This window comes from Tachysurus fulvidraco, chromosome 9 (assembly GCF_022655615.1).
Source record: "Tachysurus fulvidraco isolate hzauxx_2018 chromosome 9, HZAU_PFXX_2.0, whole genome shotgun sequence".
NCBI classification, from domain to species: Eukaryota; Metazoa; Chordata; class Actinopteri; order Siluriformes; family Bagridae; genus Tachysurus; species Tachysurus fulvidraco.
The window spans coordinates 10,774,284-10,800,336 of NC_062526.1; the positions used below are offsets into that span (position 1 = coordinate 10,774,284).

Here is a 26,053-nt window from a genome sequence, read left to right on the forward strand (position 1 = left end):
TTGTTCTGTGTTTCTGAGCTTTAAACGTATTTAAAAGCCTTCCTCCTGTATTATCCTCACATGATCCTCAGACCTTTTCCTGTATAAACAAACCATGCTTGAACAACAGAGTGGCTGCTTATAAAAACTGGTTAAGGATATATTATGGATGGATATAGCAGGGATGGTAATAGTTAGTTAGCTGGAAAAATGTATCTTTATTTTTCTGCAAAACTTTCATTGTTTCATTGGGTTCAAGACCACTCTACAAAATTTAAGCCTACACGTTTTCATAGATTTACTGTGTGTTTACACTTAACGGCATGGATATTAGTCAGGCGTGTTATAGGTAAACACCCTGTGGATATCATGAGTATTAATGCAAAAAAAAAAAAAAAAAAACACACACACTCAAACACTCCTCAAGGAATATAAACATTGCAGGTATGCTTGAAGTGTTTTTCCTCTTATACCGCAGCACCTAATATTAAAAAAATATATTAAATATTAACATATTTATATGCTGTTTATTTAAAACCATATGTCATACATTTTATCAGTGAATTGTTATATTTAATGTTGTAAAGTTCATTTAATGTGGTACATCTGCAAGATAATTTAGTTCCCGTTGTCACTTATGGTACTGCAGTTATAAAGTCAATCTTTTCTCAGCCTCCCTTTTTGTTCCTATTAAAGGTAATAACACAAAAAACAAAACACTCTGCTTGTGATGCCAAAAACAAAGTGCACCGTTGCCAAGCACTGACACCTGAGTCCTTCCATAAATATTCAATAATCACCTCCTCCACCATATCGATAACAATTAGACCTTTATCTTTGCTAAATAACAGCATGTTTTTATTTTGTTTTTAGTTTGTGTTATTCTTGTGATTTTATGAGAACTTATTATTGTGTGAGAACAAACACATTCATATAAACCTGTGATTTAAATTACAATTGGTAATACTACTGTCTGAACACCTTCGGATTTGAGGCATGACTAACAGTTTTTTATTTAGAACTTAGTTTTAAACTGACAATGTTAAGTGCTGATTTGCTAACTGGTGTTCTGTAGGTTTTGTAAATACGGTTTGCATTCGTTCAACTTTATACCATTTTGTATCCTTCACAAGTTAATTTTTTACACTTTATCCTCACAAGACATGAAGTGAATTTAACCTTGTAACTGTTCATTTGCATAATTGAGTACAAAGAACATTGATATAAATATTTCTGCTGTTTAAAAGCAGTCATGCCAGACTTTTTAATAAATAAATCAGTCCAATCAATGTACAGGGATCAGTACTGTTTGTATTAATAGTAACGATGCAGAGAAACGTTCACAGAGGTCTGAGATGTACGTAACACGTGTCTGAATTTTGATCATAGGCCCAATCTCAGATTTCCCCATTGAAAACTTGATTGAAAATCCTACAATGTAGCCACGTAATCCTGATTACCTGTTAGATCCTTAAATGTGGAAGTGAATTGAAGCTTGATTTCTTTGCTCGGATCATCATTGCTCCTCATTTTGTGTCTCTGAACAGGGCTGCTGTCTTTTTGAATCACAAGGACAGTTTCGCTGTAAATCCCACTGACTTTACTGTAGTCTTCCTCTTGTTCTGTTGTGAGCTCCTGCTTACAGTTCTCCCTCTGCTTTTGTTCAACACACTCCGTCAGTTCAGCTGAAGTGACTTCATTCTGCTCAACACTGTCTGTCTGTGAGCTCAAAGCCATGTTTTTGTGAAATATGACACAAGGGCCATTTTGGTAAATGTCATGTTTATGATGAAGCATACATGTGTTTAAAGCTGTAGATTCAGGATCAGAATCTTGACAGTTGTATGCAGGAGCTGGTAATTTCCCTTTTCCACTGTGATCGGTAAGGTTAAGCTTATTCCGTGCCCGCTGATCAGATGTATTTTGAGCTGTTGTTTGTCGTTCCGCACAAGCTTTACTTCCAGGGTTCTCACTTTCTTCCTCGCTGTCAAGCACCACAATATACTCCAACTGCCCCAGACACTCTGACACTGGATGGATGCTCTGCAAGTTGAAGGTACTAAATACATCCTCTGGCTTTTCTGTCTGAGAATGATAGCAGATAATATATTATCATGAACAGTAGCACTAGGATCATATTGTGATAGATTTTCATTCATTCATTTTCTACCGCTTATCCGAAGTTCTCGGGTCACGGGGAGCCTGTGCTGATCTCAGGCGTCATCGTGCATCGAGGCAGGATACACGCTGGATGGAGTGCCAACCCATATACCCACTACGGACAATTTTCCAGAGATGCCAATCAACCTACCATGCATGTCTTTGGACCGGGGGAGGAAACCGGAGTACCCGGAGGAAACCCCCGAGGCACGGGGAGAACATGCAAACTCCACACACACAAGGCGGAGGTGGGAATCGAACCCCGAACCCTGGAGGTGTGAGGTAAACGTGCTAGCCACTAAGCCACAGTGCATCCCTGTGATAGATTTGTAATCACTTACTCACTATTTGTAATCAATATTGTTAGCAATTTAAACCAGGCGTACTCTAAAATGGGATAAATGCTGATATGTGGCAACAATATAGAAGCCATTATTTTTTGATGTTATTGTACATTTTTTGAGATTAATAAAATATGCCTTTGTTGATATTTCTTTCATCTCTAAATTCTTAGCGCTAATAACAAATGAGTGTCAAGTGTGTAAGATTTTAATTTAAATACTTTTGGTTTGTTAAAATATCATCTTGTTTTCATGAAAACATTTAATAATATATACAGTATATACAGTAATTGAGTAAATATATGTATATATTGTACATTTATGTACAAAGCAGAGAACAATAAGCCTGCATGCTTACTACATGACATCATTGATATTCTCACCATCGTCTCACCATTACCGGTTATACTGTACAATACCACTACATTCACATTACCTCCAGGTATGACCTGACCTTGTCATAAAATCTAAGCGACTGGGAGCTTTAAACATGTTCTAACACTGTTTTTAAAAACAAGTCTAAGAATTTAATGCTTGTGGAAGTTATTTTAATGTCACCTTGAAAATGTGAATTTGTAAGCAGATACACTGATATCCCCCCAAAAAACCTGAAATTGAGCTGTATGATTATCATAATATTAGTAATACTGTTTTAAATCACCAGACTATAAAAGATTGTGTGATGTTTTCTCAGTCTGTGTAAAAAGCTAGAAATGTTTGTAATGCTACGCTGAAACTGAGTGCATGCTGTGTATGAGATTTTGTACTACCTTTAAAAGTTGGCCATCAAAGCCTTTGATCTTTGGTCCTGGAACAGGGGGAAGTAAGAAATGCTTAACACTAGGGGAGAAAAAAGCAAAACATTAACTCAAATGAAAGGTTTGACCATAAATTTACATTATTTCCCTCTTATGTGTGGTTGATCAACCAGGTCAGCTTCTGTTTTTATTGTTTTCTTTAGCTGTTTTTCTTCTTGTTGTTATTTTGTCTAGTTGCTGTCATGTCTGTACTGAAATATTGTGTTATGAAATTGTCAGCTGTACTAATGCATTTTTGTGCTTTTTAAACTGTCTTATTTAAATTAAAGTGAATAAATAAGTAAAATAATAACATAAACACAACGCCTTTGGCATTAATGAGTGTTTGCAATGCAGACTTGTACCTGAAGGTCAAAACTAAAAAGTCAGTATGACCTCATAATAGATGTTTTTATATATATATATATATATATATATATATATATATATATATATATATATATATATATATATAATATACATATATATATATATATTTATATATATATATACACATACAGTATGTTTGTGTATATACATGTGTATTGTGTATGTACATATATATATATATATGTATATATATATATATATATATATATATATATACATATATATATATATATATATATATATATATATGTATATATATATATATGTATATATATATATATATATATATATATATATATATATATATATATATATATATATATACACATACAGTATGTTTTATTTTTTTTTATAATTCTGTAATGCTTACTGTTTTCTTTTGGCTGTTAATATTCCAACAGTGACCAACGCAATGAAGGCACAAATAATAGCTATGAAGGTCAAAACTGGCTTCTTTTTTTCTGAGTCTGCAAAAAAAGCAAAGAAAAGAAAAAAAGAATGGAATCCAGTCTGATTCTATTGATGACATTCAAATGACAATTATTCAAGTCGGGATTAGATAATTGAGTCAACAAAAAAGATTTCTTGAAACATCAATGTTTTTAACGTCACGGTGACAGTACTCACTATGAGTTTGCTTTGGGTCAATTACGCTATGCAAGGAACATGTAAGATATAATTTGTCTACCGTGTTTAAGTCAGATAGAAGGTGGGTTCGATCTGAGCGTGAATAAAAACAGAACTAATGTCTCATTGTATTTAGTGCTTACTGTATGGCATTTGGATGAACATCGGAGAATTCCACTCACTCCACAGGCCTTCGTCTAGTTTACACCGCACTTGTACAGTATAATTTCCTCCAGGTTTGGGACTGAAGATACTCAGTTCCTTTTGCTTACCCACACGGTACATCTATAAAACAGACATTCAGTTCATTATCTCCCAGTTGTGTCAGTCAGCAAAAAAACCTCACTGAGTATAATTGAAAATAATGTTAAAATTATGATTTTCTCAAAATGAAATAACATTAAAGCACATGAAGATGCAAAGACATTATGGATAATACTTGGTACATACCTCCCAATCACTGACTTGCTTTTGTCCACCATGCTCCTGTTTTACTCGCACTTCATATTTGAGAGTAACCCAGCCTGAATGAGTGTCAATGTCATGTGGTGCCTCCCATTTCACCAGAAAATATGGTTGGTCCTTCACTCCCATCAGAGACAAAGTCATGTTTTCTGGCGAGTGAGGCTGGACTGCATGAAAAAAAATATGAATAAAAAAAGAAACATATAAAGGTCTTTAGATAAACCTTTTAACCAAATGCCACTGTTTTCATCCACAGTTTCAGTTCAGTGAGGATTCATTTCCTCTTTTTGGGTTTTAGCTCTATTTTTGGTTCAATAATAAATTGCATGCACTATAATGTATTATAATAATCCATCCATTTTCTGTGTCACTTATCACAGTCATGGGGAACCTTGACTCTATCCAAGGGGAATCAGGGCACAAGGTGGGGCAAACCCTTGGTAGGAAACTATTGCACTCACATTCGTATACCGTTTCACACACTACAATGTAGAGAATCCAGTCAGCCTACAACACATGCCTTTGGACTGGTGGAGGAAACCGGAGTAGCGTAGAGTGCAAATCAAACCCCCAACCCCGTAGGTTTAAGGCAAACGTGCTAATATATTGGAGACAACGACAGTGCAAGGGTTTAGCGAGCTTAGAACAAAACCCCATGCAAATACTGTCACTCTCTTTCCTGTGATCATTTCACTAGCAATCTAGGCAGCACTCAATTTTTACTCACTCACTCATTTTCTACCACTTTATCCGAACAACCTCGGGTCACGGGGAGCCTGTGCCTATCTCAGGCGTCATCGGGCATCAAGGCAGGATACACCCTGGACAGGGTGCCAACCCATCGCAGGGCACACACACTCGCAAGCGGGAATCGAACCCTGAACCTGGTCGTGTGAGGCGAACGTGCTAACCACCAAGCCACCATACCCCCCTCACTCAATGTTTATTTAACATTAAAATAATAAGAATAATCCATGACAGACATATTGTAAGAAGAAAATAAGCAATGACAGAATTATTTTACACCTCTTATACAACAGCAATTTAACAATGTTAACATTCAATTTATTTAATACACTTTTTCCCATTTACAGATTCATTTAATGTTGTGGTGTGTCTGCTTTACAAGACCCTGTGTAAATTGCTACTAGAATTATTATTATCTTTTACAGCATTTGGCAGATGCACTTATCCAGAGCAACTTGCATTTTTATACAGCTGAGCAATTGAAGATTAAGGGCCTTGCTCAGGGGCCCAGCTGCAGCTTGGTGGACGTGGAATTCAAACTCATGACCTTCCAATCAGTTGTCCAACACCTTAACCACAAGGCTACCACGTCCCATACATTGCAACTGTTTGCTCATCCATATTCACCACATGTAATCTTGTCAGATGAAGATGTTAAGGAAGAAGGGAAGCCAGTTTCACCTACATCAACTTTTCTATCAATTCGATATCAACTTTTTCAACAATCAATCAAACTTTTATCCTAAAGTGCCGTTATTCACTTTTACTCCTGCTTTCCAGCCACACTGAAACCAACTACATTCCTGTAAATGTTTTTTTTGTGCACATATATACAGCAGAATATATTCTCTTTCTAAAGCCTCAGTACAAAGAATTCAATGGTCATTACACCCGGCATACAAAATAGTCTGTATTATATAGTCAGTATTATATTTCAGACAAGGGTCCAGTTTTATTCCTCCTGTTCTGACTAAAAGAGGAATAAATTGTTCTATTAGCTCTATTGTGATGTTTTTAATCTGATTTAACTAAAAGCACAATTATTATCTGTATTCCATTTACAGAAATTGTCTCAAAAGTGTATTGATTTTTTCCCCTCTGCTAGGCCCAGCTTGACTGAAGTGACATTTTTTAGCAGCCATAAAAACTGCCCTAGAGATGTTAATGCGTCAGCCTTTATTATGTAAATGCAGAATACTTTAACAGTGTTAACTGATTTGAGTGCCATATTGAATTCCCATCATCAAAAACACACACACAAGCATACACAAAATGTACTGACCAATGTCCACAACGTCCACTTCTACTGGCTCAGAAAAGGTGTTGCCGTAGCTATTAGAGGCCATGACTGTGATGTTATAAAAGATCCATATCGATGTGTGGGCTTTGTCAAAGAAACATGAGTTGTTCCCTGCACTGTGGTAGTCTGGACATTCAAAGACCTCTTCGGATCTGAAAAATCAGAGTTGATTTGAGACTAAATGTCAGGTGCATATTTGTATAATTTGTGTGCAAATTTTCTCGTAAACGGGGCAAAAGGGTATTTCATAAACATTTAAAGCAAGATATTCACAACAGGCCATGTTAACATGCATTGAAAAACATCATGTGAAGATACGCTTTCAATAAAATAGGTTCTGTACACAATGATCATTCATGCAGGTTATTATTCCAGTGCTGGGTATGCTATTCTTAAATGTGTCCTGAGGGCTGCCATGGTTTACTTCCAGAATTTGCAAAAACATTTGGGAGCCTTGTTTAAACAATAAATATGAAAATGGCTATCAAAATGAACAACCATTATTTACAATTGGGCCGAAAAGCCGGACCATGGGCAATATGCAAAAAAACTTAACTCTCACCTGAACTGTGGGAAAATTACAGTAAATAAATTAAGGACTAGATTGAGTTACAGTGTATAATGTATAATATAACCATATTACCTCTCTTTTCTGTAGAAAAGACGGTGAGTAGTTGGCAGTTCACCAGTTGAGCCAGGTTCCCACCAGCAGCTAAAGGTCTCTTTATCTGGAGATCGACAACCTGTGAGTTTGGGTCGTTCTGGTGCGGAGTCACCTGCGTAGCCCCAAAGATAAAGTGTAGAACTACACTTGAAACTTTAAAACTAAGCAGGGGTGTAAAAAGGTGAGAGAAAGGTGTAGACACAGAAATATACACTCAAACACTCAAGTGGAACTGATCACAAATTCATGTAACTCAGAGAAACTGAATTTCCATTAACATATCTATAATAACCTTTGGAATGAATTAAAGTCAGATTAGCACCTATTAAACAAATGTATAAAACTTAACTAGCTAATTTGTGGTGGCTCTGGGTTGAGAATTGTTCAAGCCCCAGCACTGCCAAGCAGCCACTGTTGGGCCCTTGAGCAAAGCCCTCACTGCAACAGTGGTGCTGTATCATGGCTAACCCTGTGCTCTGACCCAAACTTCAAAAAGTTGGGAGATGTAAAAAAAGAACTTTACTGTGCTTTAATATATATGTGAAAAAAGAAAAGGCTTTTGTTCTATCAGACAAGCTAATTTACAAACCATAATTGGTAGCTAATTCAAGTAGGTAAATAATGATTCTAGCTCATGTATCTAATTCAAAACAATTCTTTAGATTTTTTAAAGGTAGATATTTCTTTTTACTTTTTTTTTATCTTAAATTGATATTTTTGGTTTACTTAATATTCAATACTGAATTTTTGGTCATTAACCTAATAGTGTATTATTTTTTAAATGACTTTTTAGACTATTTGTTGGCAATTTGTCGATCCTCTGATTTTAGTATTCTATAAAAATATCCAAATCCAGGTATTGTTGCAGAGCCTCAGTGAATATTCTCCATGCGCCTTTGACATCCACCACTGACAATAAAACTAGAAATACATTTTTTTTAAAATCCAATGACACCATGTTACTGTCTGTCCTGTGAGCAGCCCCAGCCCTGCATGTTTTATGCACAGCATATCCAATCCAATTTACTCCATTTCTATTGGAAATACAAAAAATGTTTGTCAGCCTACATGTTGAATGGAGCCCTAATCTGTTAACACCTTTATCCAATGTTTATGAATGTGTGTTGCTTCAGCTCACACAGCAAATCCATTATTAACCTACAAACTATATGTATGTAATATGTATAGGCAATTCTCTCATTTCTGGTCTATGCATTTTAAAAACTGTCACTCACACGCACAAGGTGGAATCCAGTAAAGTAGGAACGTTGCAGCCAGGACTCGTGAAGTGTCCCCCTGCATGTTGCTTGAGGCCCAGCTGAGACAAAGATGCTCGCAGAGTTAAGGAGGTGTCTACACAGAGCACATCACCAGCTCAGCAGGACTGTTTTGACATCAAATATCAGTCTAGTAGTGGAAAACAAGCGTTTAGCGTGTGTAAACACCACTGCAATTTGGCTTGAGATAAGCCAGGGGGACACTTTTCATTGACAACATTAAAGCTTGTTGGATTTGAAAATGTTGGACCAGAATATTCAAATATACATATATTGTATAATAAATAGCCAAAAATAATATTATATATTACTATATAGCTGTGGAAGTGTGTTATTCTTGCACAATAAAACAGTTTTGATAAAAGTAACATTATGGGTATTTATAATGCATGTACAGCACCACGCATAAAAATATTCAACCTCTATTAGTGTTACATCCTGGAATTCATTGATATACAGTAACTGGGATTATATGTCATACAAATCTCATACAGAGAACAAATGAAAAAGACAAGATCATCAAAGTGCTACCAAAAGGTCTGGAAAAAAATTAATTGGGGTTTGTTTAAGAAATATATCCCAGATTCTAAATTCATTTCAATACTGTATTATATCCATTATAAAAAAAGTAATAAAAAAAATGCTTTCCATCAAAAGCAGTGACAAAAAGTGTAAAAGATTTTTTTTTAGAAATGTTTAAAGGCTGAAATACTTATGCAAGGTACTGTAGATGCGGTTACAGTACCTAGTGCAGTTGTCTATATTAAGCACATCTGCATATAAAAAGCAATTATCTAATCATGCAGATACAGGTCAAGAGCTAATTGTTGTTTTTGTCTACAGAAGTAGAAAATGATGTGGTCTGTAGCTGCCGTAGCCCATCTGCCTTAAGGCCCAGCGTTTTCTATTCTGAGATGCTTTTCTGATCACTACAGACGTAGAGAGTGGTTATTAAGTACCTTAACTTTCCTGCTAGGTCAAACCAGATAAGCCATTCTCCTCTGATCTCTCTTATCAACATTGCATTTCTACATCACAGACCTGGATCAAAATAATTTCATTTCATCACATTTTCATAATAAACACATTTTTGATACATATGAACAATAACTGAAGCTCTTGACATGTATTTCCATTATTTTATGCACTGCTATGCTGTCAGTTGGTTGAATGTATAGGTATATAATAATTAGCTATTTATGTATTGATACAACTAAAAAAGGAATCTACAATGATCTGCTTTGGATGAAAAAGGAAAAACTGTTGGTCCAATACAGCAGAAGGCTCTTGCATATTCATGTTTTCATGTTTTAACTAATCTTTCACTAAAACAGACACATTATTGAGTTTATTGTTTTTCTGGCACATGGAAATGTCCAAGTCTGTTGTATACGCAAAGGCAATGGAGGTATGGAAAGCCCAGGGGTATAGACCTCCTTCAGGGAAAATAATGGCCCATAAAGCTGAGTCCCCCGACACCCACCATCACCACCACCAAATAAATAAATAAATAAATGAAACATTCAGATATGTTATACAAAAACTAATCACTCGACACTTTATAGGAACAAATGAACATCAAAATCTAATCAGCCAATTGTGTGGCATAAAATCATGCAGGCATTGTAGAGCTGCTTTGAGAAACTCCTTGTTGATGATTGAGGTCAGCAACAAATGGCCAAACTCATTTTTTGAGCTGACAGAAATTCTACACTAACTCTGATAACTACCCTATTATGTGTGGTGGACAACAAAGCATCTCTATTTTGCACAACACATTGAACCTTGAGGTGGATGGGCTACAATAGCAGAAGACCACGTCAGGTTTCAGTGTCAGTGGTATACCCAGTCATTGGATCAAAATTTAATAGAACAACCTTTGGGAATGGGAGATTCACAGCATGAAATTCCTTCTGCAAAATCTACAGAAATTAAATCAACATGTCAGTATGAACCAGAGAAATGTTTTCAAAATCCATGCCATTTTGAGAGCAAAGGGAGGCACTAACCAAATAGTATAATGAATTATTATACTAAATCAGACTGGAATGTTAAAACAAACCACATGCATGATTTAAAAATGAATCCTTGTTGTTATTACTAAAGAGAAAGTAAACTACAGTTATATTTAACTCTCTTCTTAGAAATATTTAATCATACTAACTTTATGTCACTAAAACAAATTCCTCGCATGTGAAAACATGCCTGGCAATAAAGCTGATTCTGATTCTGATTCTGGGCCACGGAGCAGTTCTCACAGACTGCAAGCAGAAGGGTTTTCTCTTCTTACATACTTGACATCATGGTATATATACATTTGTGATGTAAACTCAGTGTTTTCAGTTTAAGGCACAGACAACTGCCTACTAACATGATGTCAATCAACATTTACAAAATAAAAGGATACCCCCTGTCTCTCTTTCACATCCTCATACACACAGGTCTTTTGTTGCTTCTCAAATAATCAAATGTGTGAGTAGGCATTCATCTTTAAAAAGGTATGAATTATTTACCACATCTTGTCACTAATTATTTAGAACACTGTGGCTCATACAAGAGCAGGGCAACATTTACAAGTAGCCTGGGTGAACCAGGACTAACCTCTAGCTCTCCAAAAGACATTGTAAGTCGTCAGTTATTGCATGAATGTTTAAACACATATTTATAATGTGGTGTGCACCTAATACGTATATGCCGATAAATGCATGTTACATAAAAGTGTGCCACCACAAGTATAGGCAAAACCATGTTGTGATAAATAGTCAAGACATTATACAGTATATACTAACTATTGATAAAACAACTGTATGATCTACAATTTAGTATGGAAGTTTGTGATTTAGGACAAAGCCCAAAATTCTTGATTGATTCAGGAACAGATGAAAGATACATCTCAAATCACTTACTTTATGCAATAAGCTATTAGTATGAGTGGCACATTCACACTGTCAACAATCAGCTACAATCTAATAATACCAGCGCCTATATATTTAACATGCGTTTTAATTTTTTACAAAAAGTCATAACAAATAAATAAATAAAAATAATACATTTTAACAAGTAAACATGTTCTGACATTGAAATTTGTAATTTATGTCCATGGTAAGTCCATATTTTATTTTTTGTCAGTTAAACTGTTTTCTTGAACTTAATGGGTTTAATCCGAACCTCAAAATCTCAAAAGGAAAGACAACATAAAGAATGACAATTTTGATATAAAAGTGCACTGTTTTAGTAAATGTTCAAAAAGAAAAGTGATAAGGATCTGATCAATAGCCAGAATATGATTGTAAACATTTGAATAATGATGTTATAGGTGATAGATCAGATTATGTTCAAAGTTTTTTTGCTTACTGAGTAATTAAATTAATTTTGAGAAATTTTGAATTGTAGCTCCTGAAATAACTAATAATCTTAGAGGGAAAAGAGGGCGGGTCTTATTTCTATTATATCCCTGAAACCTCTGGAAATACTAACAGAACATGTTTTGCTTACAGGCAATTAAAAAGGCTTATTTATATATTCTTTTTTTTTTTTTTGCCTTTTGGAAAGTGCCTTTGCTCATTACACATCTATTTATTTGTCACAACAAAATAATCGCATAATGATACATACTTAAATACTTCTGAAACAAACAAACAAACAAACAAACAAAATCCTCTTGAAACGACAACCAAGAAACACTAAGGTTTCGGGAGAATTAATAACAAACGGGGAACAAAGCCCTTAACATTTACTCACATTTAGATCATGCATTTGATTTCATTCCCAACTTGCATGATACTTAATTTAATAATGAATAAAAGCCCATTACATAAAGTATAATAAAAGTAATTCAATGCAAGTTTACTACACATTCATTTTGTTATACTATACAATATAAGGTTTAAATTTACCTTGGTTATGTGACGACATCCAAAATGCCCCAGTGACCAGCTTTCTGTAAAAGTTAGTGTACTGCCGTGTGCGCGTGTGCGTGTATGTGTGTGCGCGTGCGGGTGCGCGTATGTGTGTGCGCGCATCGTTGCATGTTGACAGGTCGATCATGACAGAAATGAGTGGGAGCTTTTTAACCAACGTGAAATCCTGAAAAAGGAAGTAGTGAGAAAGTTGAAGATGGAAGAAAGGAGACAAAAGCGACACCTATAGTCCGGTCCTGTAATAAACCCTTTAATACAGTACTGCGTTTAACACAGACAGCTCACATGCTGATGGACGAACTGTTATCTAAACAACACACTGTCACAGACAGAACTGTGGTTAATTAATGCAATCTCAGAATAAACAAATCAATGTACTGTATATTTACTAGCACCTTTAATATTGTGTTGTCTCCTTTACATTGGAAAATATACACATCAGTTAGTTAATCAGTGGCTATATGAGAGAGAGAGAGAGAGAGAGAGAGAGAGAGAGAGAGAGAGAGAGAGAGAGAGAGAGAGAGAGAGAGAGAGAGACGAGGGAGAGGGCGGGGGGACGGGGAGGGGGAGAGAGAGATGAGGGGGGTTACTGTGGTCTGTTAATTAAAACTTTAATTTTTCATTAAAAAAGTGATGTGACATACGGCTTAGTACGGTGACCCATACTCAGAATTCGTTCTCTGCATTTGACCCATACAAAGTGCACACACACAGCAGTGAACACACACACCGTGAACACACACCCGGAGCAGTGGGCAGCCATTTATGCTGCGGCGCCCGGGGAGCAGTTGGGGGTTCGGTGTCTTGCTCAAGGGCACCTCAGTCGTGGCCGGCCCGAGACTCGAACCCACAACCTTAGGAAAACGATTCAGACTCCAATGAATAAATAACAGCATAATAAGCTATTAATTAGCTACTCTTATTGCAAAATTAATTTTTTAGCCTATTAATGCATTTAGAAAATCCTACTAGCTGGCTAAAGCTGGAGGACAGTGAATAAATACACCTTTAGGCTAAATACATTCATACCGAATACTTGTATTTATGATGAAATGTGCTATACAGTATTATGTGGCATTAATTCTAATTGCTTGTCTGTACCACAAACTCCTTATATTTGTTTTCCCCCCTTGAAATGAGGTAGAGGCAGGAATAAAAAAGTCATTATTATGAGAAATAGCTTATGGAGATAAATAAGTTATATAAGTTAAATACAACCAATATGCAATTATAATAACAGAGAAGTATTCCACTATGCTAAATATAAAGCATGCATTAAAATATTAAATACTTTAAAACACATCATGCTTTGTATGCAGTGTTCAGTGGATTCTGCGTCTTAAGTAGAGATGCAGCTTCGTCAGAGAGAGCAAAAAATCAGGAAGTGAAAAATTAACACCCACATAGAGGCTCCATTACAAACTGTTGTTTATTTTCTATGCAAGTGCACTACAAAGGGTGTGGAATCATGGTTTCTGCAGCCTACGTAGTGCACCTTTATAGCAAATAGTGATGAATTTGGGATTGTTCTGAGTGGATTTCCCCCAAGGAAACAACAGCACTGTTTCACCTTCACCTGGAAATGTGTATCAGGTTTAGGGTTGTAGGTTTCGCTCTTTTCTGATTCATTTCTGATCATTTTATTCTCTAAAACCAACACCTAAAACCTCCACTAATGGGTGGTCTTTTAGGGTTTGGGTTTATTGTCTGTTTTACATTTATTTCTGTCTTGTTAATACACCAAGACGTTTCCGTTCTTAGTTAAGTTGAAACTTTCTAGCTCTAAGAACTAAGTGTTTACCTTTTTATTTTATTTTTTTATTTATTTAATTTTTTTGCCAAATCATATTAGGTTCTAAATGAACAAGATGTCCCAGGATTCATATGACAGCTCAATGAATATAAATTTTCTAAAAGAATCCGTGTTAAAAAGACTCGTCGAGTTTCTTGATAAAGCAAACAATAAAGGATGGAGAAAACTTGGGGAGACTGTAAACAGTGACCGGCGTTACAAAGTCAGGTAAAGACCAGGATCACTGCAACACAGAGATAAACAGGATCTTCAGTCAGTACCCATTGTTACTCCATCTGTTTCTCTCTCAGTTTGGGAAACATGCAGATGTGCTCTCTGAAGGTGTTGGAGGCGGAGGGAAGCCCAGCACGCAGTTTGCTGAGACTCATGGGGGAACAAGGCTGCACAGTTGGGGACCTGATGGATTTCCTAAAAATGATGGGACACACTGAAGCTCTGCAGTGTCTTAAATCAGGTACATTCTCCCAGTCCATTGTTCACTTATTTATCTTAGGTGTGAGGATGTTCCAGGGCCTATAGGGAACTCTGAGCATGAGGAGATAATACACCCTGGATGTGACACACACACACACACGCACGCACACACACACACACACACGCACACACACACACACACACAAAAGGTGATTGCTATTTTCCCACTACAGCTATCAGCTTGTTATGGCATTTAGCAGACACTCTTATCCAGAGTAATTTACATTTTCTTTTGATTTATACAAGTGAGCACCTGAGGGTTAAGGACCTTGCTCAATAAACAAGACAGAAATACATGTAAAACCCAAACCCTAATAGACCACCCATTAGTGGAGGTTTAACGTGTTGGTTTTAGAGAACAAAATGATCAGAAACTAATCAGAAAAGAGGGAAAAATACAACCCTAAACCTGATACACATTTCCAGCAGTGGCAGCTTGGTTGACCTGGGATTTGAACTCATGAACCTGTGATCATTAATCCAACACCTTAACCTTAGAGAGCTTTGGTTATCTTACCTAACTGGCTCAGACCAGTGTGTGGATGTATTAGTTAAAAAAAAAAAGAACAATTTCCCCATTCAAACCTCACAGTACAGTTCAAATGACTGTAAATTGAATTGACCATCCACATTATCATGAAGAGTTTTTAAGAAGTTTTAAAAAACACACTCACATTGTAAATCTAACCCTTAATAACTGTAGAACATTATAATGGAAATAATTATTTTAATTAACATTAGTCTGTTCAACCTTTAACTTTAATGGATGCCAACAGGGATACAAATCCTCATCCAGCCGCAGTCCGTGGCGGTGATAGTTGGACACAGTGTTCGTCTCAGCTGCTATGCTGCTGCCACCTCAAGCTCCTCCATGCAGTACCAGTGGTTCAAAGCAAAAGAAGAGGTATGTTACTAGAGGAGATATTTGGCAGTGTCAACATCTGTATGTCGGATTAAATAAGAACTAAACTCAGAGTTGGACATGACAAGTATATTACAGTGCAGTATATGACATGTTTACATACATACATACACTCACTGAACACTTTATTAGGCTCACTATAACTCTCCTGACTAGAGCTTTCTCTTGTTCTCATATCAGCCTCAATTCTTTCTTTCACAAGATGTTGGGAATATTCCTTCTGGCCCATGTTGACACAGTTGCATCATACTCAACTTAGTGCATTATCATGCTAGTAGTAGCCATTAGGAAATGGGTAAATTGTGGCCATGAAGGGGTGCACATGCTCAGTAACAATACTTAAGGCATTCAAATCATGATTGACTGGTATTAACAGTCCCACAATTAGCCAAGTATACATGGATTCATGCTCGTGGCACCAAATTTTGACTTTGCCATCTGTGTGCTTCCACAGAAATTGGGATTAATTCTGCTGTTGTTGTCCATCCACTTCAAAGTTTTTCATTTTTTGCAATCTGAGGTGCTTTTCTGGTTCTGTTTGTATCTAATACAAAACCAACAATGACAAGTGTAAAGCAAAGTAAAAATATGTATTTGTATAGTTAAGAGTCAATTATAATCAAGTACAACATTAATATTTGTATTGAATGAATTTGATTATATTGGATGTTTATATCACTTGGCTACCTTCAGATATATTCTCATTGTTGTTGTTTTTTTGGTGTTTCATTTCTTCAGATTCCTGGTGGCTTCTCTTCTGACCTTGTGCTTAGTTCTGTCCAGCTGACAGACGCTGGCTTCTACATCTGCAGAGTGAGCTGTGGTGACTTCTTCGAGTTTAGCCGCTGGGTTCAAGTTGATGTGCTGGATGTCAGGCCAACATACGGTAAGCATGCGTCAGTATGAAGAATTCACTTTTAGCTAGCTTATTAGCTACATTAATTGTCTACACAGAATATGTGGATAATACAGTAGGTACTGTATTGAGTTCAGAAGTTCTGTCACACACACGAAATATGATAAATTCTATCTAGATATATTTAAACTCTATACATTAGTCTGTGCACATAGCTCATCAGCCTGTGAGACCTGTTTTTCTGCTGGCAATTGTTGTGCAAGTTGGAATTCACTTTGCACGTATAGACGGCAGATATCACAAAGAGCAACCTGTTTTTTAGTTATTTCGACGCTAGCATTGGGAAATGCATTTTTCCACAAGTGTTTCCCACTTATCTGTTTTTAACTTAAATTTTATACATTTTATTTGTTATCTCATTTGAGTGAAAAGACATCAGACATTTTTTGCTCAGATGTGATTTTGCATGTGTTCTAGTATGATAGTTATGTAATTTATTAAATTGCATAACTTTAAGATTTACTCACCAAAGAATTTACTTACCACAAGCTTATAAAATGTCACATTGTGAGCTCACCAAAAAGTAAATACATCATTTTATGTTTGTATAGAAATTTATGAGTTTCTTTTTCTTCAAGGGTTAATGTCTATTCCTTCTGAGGGAAGACTGAGAGTGGTGATACAGCCCAAACCTCAGTCTTTACTGGTGGGAGATGTTCTGTATCTGGAATGTGGAGCTGTGGGAAAACCACTGCCATGCTACCAGTGGTACAGAAATGGGGCTCCTATAAAGAGTGCCACCAAGAGGAAACTCAGCGTAAGAGACGAGTAAAGAGCATGCACCTACACATAGGATTTCTGTACAAATGTTTGTGTCTGGCTATATTGGAAGTATGTGGCTATGAAGCATATTTGCTGGGCAACACAATATATGCAGTAAAGTGCAGCTATTGTATAAATAGAGTCACTATTGTTTTTCAGGTAAAGGGTCTGCTGTAATAAATAAGTACTTGAACTCAAATTCTTGTTTGTTGGATTAGATCCCATATTTGATGTTGGAGCACCAGGGAAGATACCGCTGTGAAATCTCTTGCAACAGTGAGCGGACCTGGAGTAATGAAGTAGACATCCTTATAGGTGAGATGATGACAAACACCATTCAGTCTTATTGAAAGTGATTTATAAAGCTATTCAGGGTCTATTATAGCATACATTAAAAACAATCCAATAGATTAGTCTTCAAGTAACTGCTTTTATTCTGAAGTAAAAGGGCCGAAGACAGCCTTCCAGTTTACAGGGGCAACGGAGTGTTCTGAAGGTATTTAGTAAGACATAATGTTCTTCCTTTCTCGCTTTCTGGTGATTTTGGCCATTTACTTAATTCACACAGTCTTGATCTTGGACGTTTATGAAACCAGTTCTAATCATCCCATACTCTGTGCACGCTGAATGTAATATTCATACTTTGTTTTCAATACTCTCTTCAACACTCTTTTCATATTCTTCTGCTAACTGGGATGAAGGTAGAACCAATTAAAGACCCCACTATGAAGCGGAGCATCTGTTCAAAAAACAGGATATAGTGGTGAGGAAGAGTCATTTGTGTGCATGCATGCCTACTAAACCTGAAATATGGTTCTATCACCTTTGGGTTCTTCTAGTCTCTTCATGCGTACATACTTTCAGTGCATGCACATGCCACACTCTTGGAAAAACCCAACTCTAGCTGTTTTAAGCATTTTGTGATTTGTCCCTCTGTGGAAACCTTGAAAGAAGAGTACAAAAGAGTGTTTCTCCAGCATTAGACCTTTATCATGAATCCTAGGCTACCCAGAAAAAAGAAGAAAGAATTCTTTTTTCTAAGAGTGTGCCACATTTACATGATTTATATATTTTTTTCTTAAAGGAGATAAGAAAGCAGGAAAACTCTGGATACCACTTTGTCATTCATTGAGTTGTTTTTGCCTAGCTCTTTCCTGTTCCTGGCCATGAAATGAGTAAATGAATCAAACAAGTAATCAGATTTGCATGTCTTTGAAATGCCTATGATTTCTGATGGGGGCTGTTCATTATTCTTATTTCCTGCTTTGCTTCTCTCATTGGTGTCATTATATTGAGCTATTTCATTTTTTTTTCTCCTTTTTTTAACAGATGATTTCATAGCCATTGGACAGTGTAAGTTTTTTCCCTTCTACAATACTAGTCTGGTCCCTCAAAACCTGCCTTCATGCATAGTGAATTATTTTTACCCAATTGAATTTTTCTGGGTTTAATTTTCAGATAACAGTCCTGAGAAGCCTTATGGTGAGTAACAAAGGAATTCAGTCCCTGTGTTAATGTAGCAGTTTATTTGTAAATGAAATTAATTCCCGAAAAGTTCAAAGTAAATGTTCCTGAGAATTTACAAAACAAATACAGTAGAATATACAGAAAAGCAAAATGTTCGATTGTTCTTTTTAAAATAAAATGATATTCCATTCAATAATGAAAGGTAATGAATATAAAACTGCACTGTTGAATGCTTAACACTAATTAGATGTTGTCATTTCTGTAGTAACAGCTAATTGATAGATATCTATATGGTTAAATCCATATAAACTGAAAGCATAAAAAATATAGCGCAATGACATTATAAATGCATAACATTGTGCTATTTAAGAAAATTGATTAAATATTTAATTAAATGTAATTAAAGTTTCTAGCTGTTTTAAAAGGAACAAACCTTTTTCTGAGATATTTCAGAACAAATTATTTATTTTTTTTTATTAAGAATACAATGTTTTTTAAAATCAATACAAAAATAAAAAAAGAGTTTATAGTCATGGAGCCTGTAATAATGCCAGTTATGACACCAATGCTTCCTGGCACAATTTGAACACCTTTTGTTTCTGTCACAGCCACAGACAAAGTGGCCTTGCTGATAGGGAACATGTCTTATCAGAACCACCCTAAGCTGAAAGCGCCCATGGTGGATGTGTACGACCTCACCAACCTGCTTCGCCAGCTCAACTTTAAAGTGGTCTCACTGCTGGACCTGACTGAGTCAGAGATGCGTAACGCTGTAGACGAGTTTCTCTCTCTGCTGCACAAAGGCGTTTACGGTACTGCACCCTCATTGTTGTAAAACATGTTTGAAAGCTCTGACTGTCTGATGAGTCTTGGGTTAAACCAAGTTATAGTTTCTCAGCTCTCTATTATTTTAGTACACTGAAGGAAAACACTAAGTTCCGTTTTACAGGCCTGTTGTACTATGCTGGACACGGGTATGAGAACTTTGGAAATAGCTTCATGGTGCCGGTTGATGCCCCAAACCCGTACCGATCAGCAAACTGCTTGTGTGTGCAAAGCATTCTGAAACTGATGCAGGAAAAAGAGACTGGCCTTAATGTCTTCCTTCTCGATATGTGCAGGAAAAGGTACCTTGTAATTTGTCGTATTGTGTAAAAACATGTGTATGAAGCATCTACAAATATTACTTATAAATATAACTATAAAGTAACTATAAAGCAGTTGGTTACATCTAATCCAAATGTTATTCAAAACCTTAATTAAATCACTCTTTAATACTGCATTTCTTATTTTGTCCGTCTTTGCTAATAAGGTTTAATCTTTCTGTTATTAATGCTGTAATGATGTCCATACAGAAACTTTCATGATAAGGACATGCCAAATGTTACACTCAAAGTCACAGCCAACATCGTGTTTGGTTATGCTACGTAAGTACCCTGTTTAAAACCAGCGATTTGTCATTTATTGTCATTTCCATGACGATTTAAAACTTAAATGCAGAGAATTGAGTCCAGAGAATCTAAATGTCTTAATATCTTACTCTTGAAGCTGTCAAGATGCAGAAGCTTTTGAGTTAAGCTCCAGTGGATTCACCAATGGTGTCTTCATCAAGTTTCTAAAAGAGCGCCTTCTGGAAGATGAAAAAATTACTGTGCTCCTGGACAGAGTGGCAGAAGGTGTGGAGATCTAACTATATACTGTACAATTACACCGCAGTAAATAATCATTCATTTGGAATTAATGCATTAAGACAGAAATTAAACATGATAATGTGTGCCAGTCAACATCCAGGTACTGTGATACTTCCCACTGCAATTTGCCTGTTTATAATTTAATAGTGAATGACATTTTATATGTTTTAACAATTTATTTAATGTTGGTGAACATTAATGAGACAAGTTGGTTCACATTAAAGCTGCTATAAGTGCTATAAATAGTTGTTCCCTTATCAGCCTTACTTTTGCTCTCTCTTTTTGTTAGTAACATGTTTACTGAGAAACTAGAAAACACAAAGTCTCTGTCCTGAAGAACTTTCCATGTTGAGTAACTCAATTTTTCAGCATTGACACTGGAAACTTCTATCATAAATGTCAAATAAATGCCTCCTTACATTTTTTAAAAATTTTTCTTTCGGCTGCTCCCTGTTTGAGGTCACCACAGTGGATCTCGTGGTCTGTATATTAGGTTTGGCACAGGTTTTACGACGGATGCCCTTCCTGACGCAACACTCCCATTTTCTCCGGGCTTGGAACCGGCCATGAGAGTTAATTCTTCAGTGGCTCGGTTAGCGCCCTGCATGGGAGAGAGCATAGGATCCTGCTGCTGGACCACCAGGAGGCTTAAATAATTGCTTTCTTAAATAATGTATTTTAATTAATCAGATTTTTTCTCTAATTTAGTCATGCCCAGTTTCCTCCCAATAATACACGTGAAGCAATCTAACTGCTACTCATTGCAATGTGGCATAACATTCTCAGAGGAAAGCGCATTTCACCCACTTTCACATGCATGAGTTCACAGACACACAGGATTGGCTGGTATGACTGTGATTGATGGGGAGAGAGAGTATGCCATTCCTCTCTGCCTGAGAGCATCAACAACTTTGCTCCCTTGGGCTTCTGGCCATGCGTGGCATCACTGATATTTGACTTTTCACCTATAAATTAGTCCTTTCTGACCTTTCTGACAGCAGTATGATAACCAGGACTGGTTTATGAAAAAACTTTCACTAAATCACTAATTAAAGCAAAAAACCTTGTTAACATAGGTAATATCGGATAAGAATATAATTTTGTTTTGATATCTGTGTTACTGATAGTCATACCTACCACATTCCAGTGTGGCTCTTCATGTTCTGTTGGGTTGTGTTATAGACATGGGCCAGTTTGATCCTACTAAGGGGAAGCAGGCTCTTGAGATCCGCAGTAGCCTGTCAGAAAGACGCTCACTGACTGACCCCATCCTGCCTGTAGAGTGTTCAGATCTGTTCCAAGCTCACAGCCTCCTCTGGGCTAAAGCGCATGGTAAATTGTTACGCACACAGACACATACATACACACACTGTGCTGTAATAGTAAAGAGGTGATTTCTCTATGGCGGGTATGCTGGCAGAAAGAAATATTACGTATACTGTTTCTGTGAACTCTGTTGTTATTGCACTCCAGAGCTACCAGAAAGCATGACTTTGGACTTTGAATGTGGCGTTCAGCTAAAGCTGGGATTTGCAGCTGAGTTCTCCAATGTTCTGGTCATCTACACCAACATTGTAAAGAAGCCAGAGGAGATGTCCTCATGTCAAGCTCACCTCATCAACCTTTCAGTAAGTAAACAAGATAATCTTCCAAATGTCTTTAGTTGCAGCCGAAATCTGTGAAGCATTTGTATCTGTTCGTGCAGGACCTTGACCCAAAGATGATGAATAAAGAAACCCCAGAGGAAACAGGAAGTTACTTGCTCTCAAACAGCCTTCCCCAGCACTGCCTTTATACCAGACTCAGTTCTCTACAGAAACTTAAGGTATGACTCATTCGATTTGGGCTTGAAAACAGATACCTAGTTTTTTAATATATATATATATATATATATATATATATATATATATATATATATATATATATATATATATATATATATAAAAACTTACATGTATGTATGTATGTATGTTTGTTTGGATCAGCAATTTTATTTTGATCTATCAAATAACCGAAGGACACAGTAATATTTCAGTAGTGAAATGAGGTTTATTGGATTAACAGAAAATATGCAATATGCACCAAAACGAAATTAGACAGGTGCACTTTGTTGATTTGAATACCTTTATACTTTTGGTTTGGTGAGCTCGTTAAGCCTTGAACTTCATAGGTAGGTGCATCCAATCATGAGAAAAGGTAATTAAGGTGGCCAATTGCAAGTTGTTCTCTTTGACTCTCCTCTGAAGAGTGGCAACATGGAGGCCTTAAAACAATTCTCAAATGTCCTGAAAACAAAAATTGTTAAACGTTATTGTAAGAAAAAAATGCGTCGTGTAAAAATAAGACGATGATGTTGAAGATCTTAATAAAGAACAAGAAGTTTATTCCAGCATAGCAGTGACAAAATACATGGCGTACTTTGGGCTTGTCGGAGTCAGAAAGAACACGAACCCAGAGCAAATCCTGCTCACACATTTTATACTGTTTTCCTCTTTGTAGTTTAAATGAGATTCTACTCTGGAGGTGTATTGAGCGTAAGATCTGAGTGTCTCCCAAATGGCTGAGTCCTAAACGTATTACCTTATGATACTTCTTAGGAATGAGCTCTTTTTAGATGTGTACCTTGGAGTGGAATTTGGGTGCAATTTCTGTAATTTCTTGCATTATGGTTTAGAGGAAGGCTGCAAAAAGTTATCACAGAGATATAAGCTGTCAGTGTCCACTGTGAGGAACATTGTGAGGAAATGAAGACCACGGGTACAGCTCTTGTTAAGTGACAGGCCACGTAAAATATTGGAGAGGCAAAGGTGAAGGATGGTGAGAACGGTCAAAACAGCCCACAGACCACCTCCAAAGACCTACGACATCAACTTTCTGCAGAAGCTGCATCGTTCAACAATTCAGCGCACTTTGCACAAGGTGAAGCTGTACGGGAGAGTGATGTGAAAGAAGGCTTTTCTGCACACATGCCACACACTGAGTCACTTGAGGTATGCAAACCCACATTTGGACAAGCCAGATTAATTTTGGAATGAGGTGCTGTGGAGTGATGAAACAGAGTTATTTGGTCATAACAAGGGGCGTTATGCATGGCGGCAAAAGAACACTGCATTCCAAGAAAAACACTTGCTACCCACAGTAAAATTTGGTGGAGCTTCCATCATGCTGTGGGACTGTGTGGCCGGTACTGGGAATCTGGTTAAATTTGAGGGTAGCATGGATTCCACTCAATATCAGCAGATTCTTGAGAATAATGTTGAGGAAACAGTCACAAAGTTGTACTCCGGGGCTGGATATTTCAACAAGACAACGACCCAAAACACTGCTCAAAATCTACTCGGGCATTTATGCAGAGGCACAAGTACAATGTTCTTTAATGGCCATCCCAGTCCCCAGGCCTGAATATCATTGAACATCTGTGGGGTGATTTGAAGTGGGCTGTCCATGCTCGGCAACCATCAAACCTAACTGAACTGGAGATATTTTGTAAGTAGGAATGGTCCAAAATACATTCATCCAGAATCCAAACACTCATTACAGGCTATGGGAAGAGTCTAGAAGCTGTTATTTCTGCTAAAGGAGGCTCTACTAAATATTGATGCATATTGCACATTTCCTGTTAATCCGATAAACCCCATTTCACTACTGAACTATTACTGTGTTCTTCAGTTATTTGATAGATCAAAATGAACTTGCTGATCCAAACACCCAAATATATATTTATATTATTAAATATTCTCTGGACACTTACTGGGTCACTCTGAAACCATTTTCCACCCCTCCAACCCACAGGAGAACCTGGTTTTCACAGTCTGTCTGCAGGCTGAATTTACATCTTTAGATGAGCAGGTACAGTGGAAGAAAGAGGTGGACATTGGCAAGCCCCTAATAGCAAAGCTGGACCTGCACAAGCCCATCAGGAGGAACAGCTGTCAACTGACCTGCCTAATGCCCCATAGCCCATCCACCAGCCCAAGCCTGAGCCCAGGAGCCGAGCGACTGCTCCTCCAGGGCATCCCCTGTCACCACTCACAGTCCAGCAGCCCCTTCCTTCACGTCTGTGAGCCTTTACACAGAACTGCTGGGGCTTATGGAGACTCTCAGCAGGATGATTATGCATATCACTATGATGATAATTCCGATTCACCTTATATGCGTCTCCCCAGTGTGCCCATTGAAGCCACTGAAGATGTTGAGGATATGCAGAATAGGTTCATGGATAGCTTACATTTATACCAGCCTTGAACTACAGATGCTGGGACAAAACCCAGGAAAGAAATATATTTTCTTTCATGTTAAATGTCTTAGATTATGTGATAATGTTAAATATTAGTTGCTGTATATAAACTGTTATATTATCTCTTACATACAATGCACTATAATATGGGATATTTTGAATCTGATAGTGGTTCACACTCCTTATTCATATTGCGGGTGACCATTTACGTGGACTAATGTGTATTTTCCTAAATGTTTGCATTGTTTTTGATTAAGAAAGGTGCATGAGAATGATGCTACATGGCATTAATTAGAATATCATTATTTAAAATGCCATATTCTAAATAACGGAGAAAAGATGTTATGCTGTTTAATATATAGTATGTAACCAAAGAATATATTCTCCATAGTATCCAATAAAAAGGAAAACAAAAAAAAAGACTTTCTGAAAATTATTGGTATAACAAAATAAGAAGATATAATGGTACACATAGATCCATCCATCCATTTTCTGAACCACTTATCCTACACAGGACAGGGAGGCAACCGATTTAAGAGAAAATTTGCATATATATTTACACTATGTATAATAGATATATATGTAATTATAATAAATATATGATAGATAGATAGATAGATAGATAGATAGATAGATAGATAGATAGATAGATAGATAGACAGATAGATAGATAGATAGATAGATAGATAGATAGATAGATAGATAGATAGATAGATACCAACACCAATCAGCCTACAATGCATGACTTTGGACTGGGGGGAGGAAAACAGTGTACCTGTGGAAACCCCAAAAGCACAGGGACAACATGTAAATTCTAAACACACATGATGGAGGAAGGAATCAAACCCCCAACCCCAGATGAGTAATAAAGCTAATAAATTTAAATTAAATTTACGATATGGTAGCCTAGTGGTTATGGTGTTGGAATACTGATGGGAGTTCAAATCCCAGGTCCAACAAGCTGCCAATGCTGGGCCCCTTGAGCAAGACACTTGACCCTCAATTGCTCATCTGTATAAAATAAGATAAAAATGTGAGGTGCTCGGCATAAGGGCGTCTGTCAAATGCTGTAAATGTCCATTTTGTTACATTTCCAAGCTTTAC

The 26,053-nt window shown here is 36.7% G+C and overlaps 2 protein-coding genes across 7 annotated transcripts; one reads left to right on the forward strand and one right to left on the reverse strand.

Moving 5' to 3' along the window:
* Positions 1-492: 492 nt before the first annotated feature.
* Positions 493-12,815, reverse strand: prlrb (prolactin receptor b). Of its 5 annotated transcripts, none has more exons than XM_027138392.2 (10): positions 12,644-12,814; positions 9,707-9,788; positions 8,706-8,877; positions 7,450-7,582; positions 6,789-6,958; positions 4,745-4,926; positions 4,438-4,579; positions 4,038-4,134; positions 3,251-3,320; positions 493-2,064 (listed from the first exon to the last, which is right to left on the reverse strand). In XM_027138392.2, the coding sequence occupies exons 3-10, from the start codon at positions 8,770-8,772 to the stop codon at positions 1,411-1,413; spliced, it is 1,515 nt and encodes a 504-aa protein (XP_026994193.1). In that variant the 5' UTR covers positions 8,773-8,877; positions 9,707-9,788; positions 12,644-12,814; the 3' UTR covers positions 493-1,410. The 5 variants fall into 5 exon arrangements, with proteins under 5 accessions (XP_026994193.1, XP_026994192.1, XP_026994194.1 ...); XM_027138391.2 differs by lacking the exon at positions 9,707-9,788 and adding an exon at positions 10,625-10,669; XM_027138393.2 differs by lacking the exon at positions 9,707-9,788 and having other exon boundaries at positions 8,712-8,877; positions 12,644-12,815.
* A 1,391-nt stretch (positions 12,816-14,206) lies between these two features.
* On the forward strand, positions 14,207-25,369 carry malt1 (MALT paracaspase 1). 2 transcript variants are annotated; one of them, XM_027138484.2, is made up of 17 exons: positions 14,207-14,687; positions 14,771-14,934; positions 15,731-15,858; positions 16,615-16,762; positions 17,371-17,549; positions 17,773-17,869; positions 17,997-18,050; positions 18,884-18,907; positions 19,013-19,036; positions 19,630-19,833; positions 19,971-20,148; positions 20,377-20,448; positions 20,570-20,697; positions 21,895-22,044; positions 22,186-22,340; positions 22,418-22,537; positions 24,505-25,369. In XM_027138484.2, exons 1-17 carry the CDS (start codon positions 14,527-14,529, stop codon positions 24,955-24,957), a joined length of 2,439 nt encoding a protein of 812 aa, XP_026994285.2. In that variant the 5' UTR covers positions 14,207-14,526; the 3' UTR covers positions 24,958-25,369. The 2 variants fall into 2 exon arrangements, with proteins under 2 accessions (XP_026994285.2, XP_026994286.2); XM_027138485.2 differs by lacking the exon at positions 17,997-18,050.
* The last annotated feature ends 684 nt before the right edge of the window (positions 25,370-26,053 follow it).